Source organism: Phalaenopsis equestris, unplaced genomic scaffold, assembly GCF_001263595.1.
Source record: "Phalaenopsis equestris unplaced genomic scaffold, ASM126359v1 Scaffold001092, whole genome shotgun sequence".
Classification (NCBI taxonomy): Eukaryota; Viridiplantae; Streptophyta; class Magnoliopsida; order Asparagales; family Orchidaceae; genus Phalaenopsis; species Phalaenopsis equestris.
In genome coordinates this window covers 67,006-72,445 of record NW_018165531.1, presented here as the reverse complement: position 1 = coordinate 72,445, position 5,440 = coordinate 67,006, and the positions used below count along the sequence as shown (strand labels likewise).

At 28.9% G+C, this 5,440-nt stretch overlaps 1 protein-coding gene across 1 annotated transcript; it reads left to right on the top strand.

The window, feature by feature from the left end:
• Positions 1-2,289: 2,289 nt before the first annotated feature.
• LOC110033103 (putative RING-H2 finger protein ATL49) lies at positions 2,290-3,154 on the top strand (the record flags this gene model as incomplete). The annotated part of the gene is made up of 1 exon (XM_020736972.1): positions 2,290-3,154. A coding segment is annotated over one exon (735 nt), but the record flags the coding sequence as incomplete, so codon positions are not given.
• Positions 3,155-5,440: the final 2,286 nt, after the last annotated feature.

Below are 5,440 nucleotides of genomic sequence, written 5' to 3'. Positions count from 1 at the left end.
AAAACTAGAAAATAAATTCTTTATTATATCATAGTATTGAATACATTTTTTGTACGCTTAATCATTTTTTTGTATACAAAACTTGTTATTTATGAAGAAATATCCTAGACTCTGATGCAACATAAAAGCTTTTGGACACACTAGAAAAAGTCAGAGCAAGAAAAAAATTGGGTCTATCATAGAGAAAATGATGAAACCCTTACATTAGAATATCTACTTAGGATTGAATATTATCATAAATGTTTTTGAATAATTTTATTTTTGCATTTTAATTTTTGTTATGAACTCACGTGAAAGTTAAAATTTTAAATTATGTGGGAATATGATATAAAATCTTGTGATAAAATATTAATTATATAAAATTAAGATATTGATATACACATATATTAGTGTATAGTAGAACATGACAATGATTATTTTCCTCCTTTAATTTAAGTTAGAGAGATCCCTCTATTCCTATGTTCTATTCTCATTATGTTTACATTAGAGCATGCATTAGACTACAAATGTTTGCTAAAATGAAGAGATAAAATTTTTTGGATATTGAGAAAATTGAATTTTATTCCAAGATCAATTAAGGGCTTGGTGGAAAGCCACTATAGAGGTAGATTTGGTGATCTACTTCAACCTTCTACTTTGAAAAGTGATAGGGTTATTTTACTTCATGAAATTTTTTTGTGATATCATTCCCCTATCTCAACTTATATATTTCTCTTCAATTTTTTCCCCAAAAAATCAGGGATAATCTATTTTAGGGGGTATTGTCCAAGGATAAGGTAAGTAAGACCTTGTTTTTGAGCATTCAGACAACATAAACTATTTATAAAATTACAAAATACTTAATATTTATTTTGGATATCAATTTTTCAATTAAAAGTGATTTCAATAATATTCCATGTATAAATCTAAATTTAATAAAATATATCAAGTTAATGTTAAGCCAATCACACCAATTTAACAAGAAAAATTGAAGCAACATTGATACTCCATTAGTCACTTGGGAGAGCTTGTAACTTCATTTGGAAAAGGAAATTCAATGCACCTAGGCATAGTTTTTAAAATTGAATTGTGGGGGTAATTCTTATAAGAAGTTAAAGGAGTGGGTCAAGCTTGAAGAAGAAATTATTTCTTACTTGTAAACTCAGTGTTTATAGAGATTATTTATGAGAATAGTTTATTTAATGAAACATGTAAGACTTTATAAATTACCATGAACACACATTCTATTTGCATGTATCATGTAATCTTTTTTTTCAACATGTATAATGAACTCATTTATGGTTTAATCAGACATCTTTTAGTGTTTTTCTTTTTTTCTTTCTATTTGCAAGCAAAACATGGGCATTCAATTAATAAGTACATAGCTTTATTTATAAATTTAGGCCATTTACAAGCATACTACCACACTAATCTTTCATATCACATAACAATATCACTATTTTAACTTTTAAAATGTAAAGTACACATTTTCATGCATAAGATAGCATATATTTAAAAATTGAAACTTAGGTGTTATGTAAGTACATATATAGGAATCAATAGGTGTGTATGAAATCTTCCTATAAATTTTAGTCTTAATTACATACAGAGCACTTGAAACATTGATATTTACAAATCAAACACCCGTGTGATTTTTTTTGAATTATTGAACTGATGCATTTACGCATTTGACGATCAAAACCATTGAGAATTGGATAGAATTGAAAAATATGGGTTTTGATATTTGAGTGAAAATTTGAAAATTGGATGAAAGAGAGTGCTTGATTTGTAAATATATATATATATTATATATATATATATATTCATGCTTTAATAATTTTTTAGTTGAAATCCTTCATAATTAAACAGAAGAAATTCAAAGGCTGGCATTTTCTTCTGCCAAAAGAGGCTTTGTTATCTCATCTTTTTTCCAAGTTGAATTCTCTCATCTCAGCATAAGCAATATCAGCAGCTCCCTGCCAAATAAAGATAATACAAATGACAAAAAAAGGCCTCTACAATTCTTTATCAACAGTAACATTTATTTATTATTTATTATTTATTATTTATTTAACAGAAACTTCATACACTGAATTGTCCATTTCCTTTCTCTATTAAACACTCATTTTTCTCGATCTATTTCTCTATACCACTTCCCCTCCCATTCTTCAACCAGTCTATAACCTCAGCTTCCAATTCTCTGAATCACTCCATTAAACACTCCCAATCTCCATCAAATTAGCCACTCTTGATGCATTAACATAACATCACAACTATTTATGCTAATTTCATATCTTCTCATCCTAACCACAAATCTTATGTTTTCCCTTAATCAAAAACTATATTTTTTCCCTCACCATAATCATTCTATCAATCATCTTTTTCATCTGTGGCATCTTCCATATTCTCCTCAAACCAATTAGTTCAGAATCAAAAGAAATTGCAACTGCCTCTACCTTCCAAGGTCCACTACAACAGCTCTTTCACCTCCATGATGAAGGTGTGGATCAATACTTAATAGACACTCTCCCAATCTTTCTTTACAAAACAATCATAGGGTTCAAGGACCTCTTTCATTGCGTAGTTTGCCTTTGTGTGTTTGAGCTTGATGATAAACGAAGGCTACTCCCAAATTGCAGCCATGCTTTTCATGTTCAATGCATTGATACATGGCTATTATCACACTCAACATGTCCTCTTTGTTGGCAAAGCTTGTTGCTTCATGAATGCTCCACTAAGCTCTCCGGCGATTACAATTCAAATGTTGAAGATGATTTTGCTTGTAAAGTAGAGGACAAGTTGAATTTGCAGTATGTAAAACTTGGAAAGTTTAGGAATGTGGAAGTTGGCAATGAAGGGATGAGTAAAGGTAATTGTGAGTTGAAAGAGAGATGTTTCTCCAAGAGAGCAATTGAGTACGTGATGAATGAGAGCACTGTGCTTCAAGTGGCCATCAAGAGATTGAAGAATGAGCCTAATGGCATTAATGATGGTGGGAGTGCAAGGAATATTGGTGATAAATGTAATAAGGAAAGCTTCACGTAGATTTGGACGAGGATGAGATTGAGAAGAGCGAAAGGGGTTTATGAAGATCGGTAAAGGACTATTTCGTTTAAATTACCAAAGGATGTCAGTGATATGAGATTAGAATTGGAAGCAGGAAGGAGGAAATAAAAGAGTTAGGTGGTCAGTCATGGATGATCTGAATCAGAAGCTCGAGCTATACTTGCTTTTATAGATTAATGTGATTTGAAAGAAAGAAGAAACATATATATTTGTTCATAATCTAGGAGTGCTTAAGCTTTCATAAATCATTTTGAAAGTTCAATGTTTGAATATTTATTGAATCAAAAAATGATTTTACATTTATGATCTCTTATTGTATGGTTCTATCATATTTCTTAATCAATTTTTTTTTCCTTTTTATCTTTTGTAGCAAGTTGATTTATACGACAAAACACATGTGATGAACAATAATGGTCCCATTGAATTTAAGAAGAATAAGAGGGATGTCATTTTCATTATCATAATAAGCTTTATCCTTATTCCAACTAAATGAAAGGCTATATAAATTCTTAAATTATATGTGTAAAGTGCCAAAAAAAAAAAAGGAAAGAAAGATGCAAATTTAACAGCTTGGGTCACAATTATTGATGAAAAAAAAATATTAATACAACGGATTGTTAAAAATATGCCTAATTTTATAAAATATATGTTGGCTAAAAATAATAATAATAATAATAATATCCCAAATAATAGGAAGATTTACATACATATCGCTCCATTCCTATGTATTTACATATCTAACTTCTGAACTTTATCTTTTACATACAAGCCATTTTACATATGTATGAAAAGGTGTATTTCACATTTTAAAAGTTAAAATGGTGGAATTTTCTTGTGATATAAAAATAATTGAGTGATATAAATGAAAACAAGTAATATTCAAGCGTTAGATATGTAAATCCACCAAAATTAGGTAATAATAATATTCTAGCAAAATATTTAAGTTCTACATTAAATAACTCGTTTTTTTTAAGCACCTATCTCAAAGCTGAGACTACTTATATATATGTATATATATATATCTAATTCAAATGTGTCGTGTGTCATAACTCTTTTGTTGGTAGCTGTGTTGTCAGTCGTGAGTCCCCTAGGGTCACGTGTTCAAGCCCGTTTGAGTGCATCTGCCTTACAGTGATGGATCAAGTAGTCAGACACACGAGGTTAGTTGTTTTTCCAAATTTTAAAATTGTAAATTTAGTGTGATAAAACTAATTCAATTAAACAAGTTCTAAACAAAGAACCTACCATGTGTACATGCGCCAGTGTACCAAATTAAAATAATATTAATAATAATTATTATAATAAATAATATTGAAACTCTTAATGTTAACTTAGTGGTTGGTATTCTTTTACTATCTTATTTATATCTCTCAACCTAATCTAACCTAACTTAACCTAACCTTTCTTGTATATGGTTTATTTGTCTCCATATATAATCATCAATCTGCGTTTTCACTACTTTGAAGACACATTTGAAAGGCTTTTGTTGCTTAATATTAGTTTTTCTTACACCCAACCATTTGAAAAAGTGATCACTCTTATGTGAGCCTTTTTTTTTTACTTTGCTTAAAATAAAGACTAATTTGTATATATCTATGTATGCATGCATGTATGCTTGTATGTATGTATGTATGTATGTATGCATATGCATGTATCTATGTATGCATGCATCGATGGATGGATGGATGGATGTTTGTATGTATGTATGCATGCATGCATGCATGCATGTATATTTTGGTTCAAATGAGTTCTTAATGGATAAAAATCTTGCAAATTATTATAAAAGTTGTTATGAGTGTGTATAGTGCCTACATAGAACTTATGCATTGGCCTTCATTGTTCTAAAAAAATAGTAGAATCTAAGAAATTGACTTAGAGCCCACATTAAAATAAATGCTGTTATTTTTACTTGCATTCATTTTGACATAATATTCATAATTTACATCAAGTTCTAATAGTTCAGATACTGCCCATTGAATCTATCATACAATTATATGAGTTTTTGTACTGCGTATTTTGTATTTCATTTTTATTATATGTGATGTAAATAAACTTTTAACATCATAAACAAAATTAATATTCATATTTTATCATAATGCAAATCTTATGATTTTCTCAGAGTATTATAATAGGACAAATTATTAGGTGTGGACAGCACACATTTGTTTTATGCGGAAAGTCTATAAAAAGTTGACATATCTATTATTAATATTGTTATTTTGTAAAAAATGAAGCTTTTTATGATGGATGTGAGCTCTTAAAAATTTTTCCAAATATTGTTCCTACAGTTGTCTTTTTTTTCCTTACATTTTTTGATGTAAAAACTTTTGAGAGGCAACATCTAATCATTTTCTTACATTTTCGGTGATTTAGCCAAATATTATATATATATATA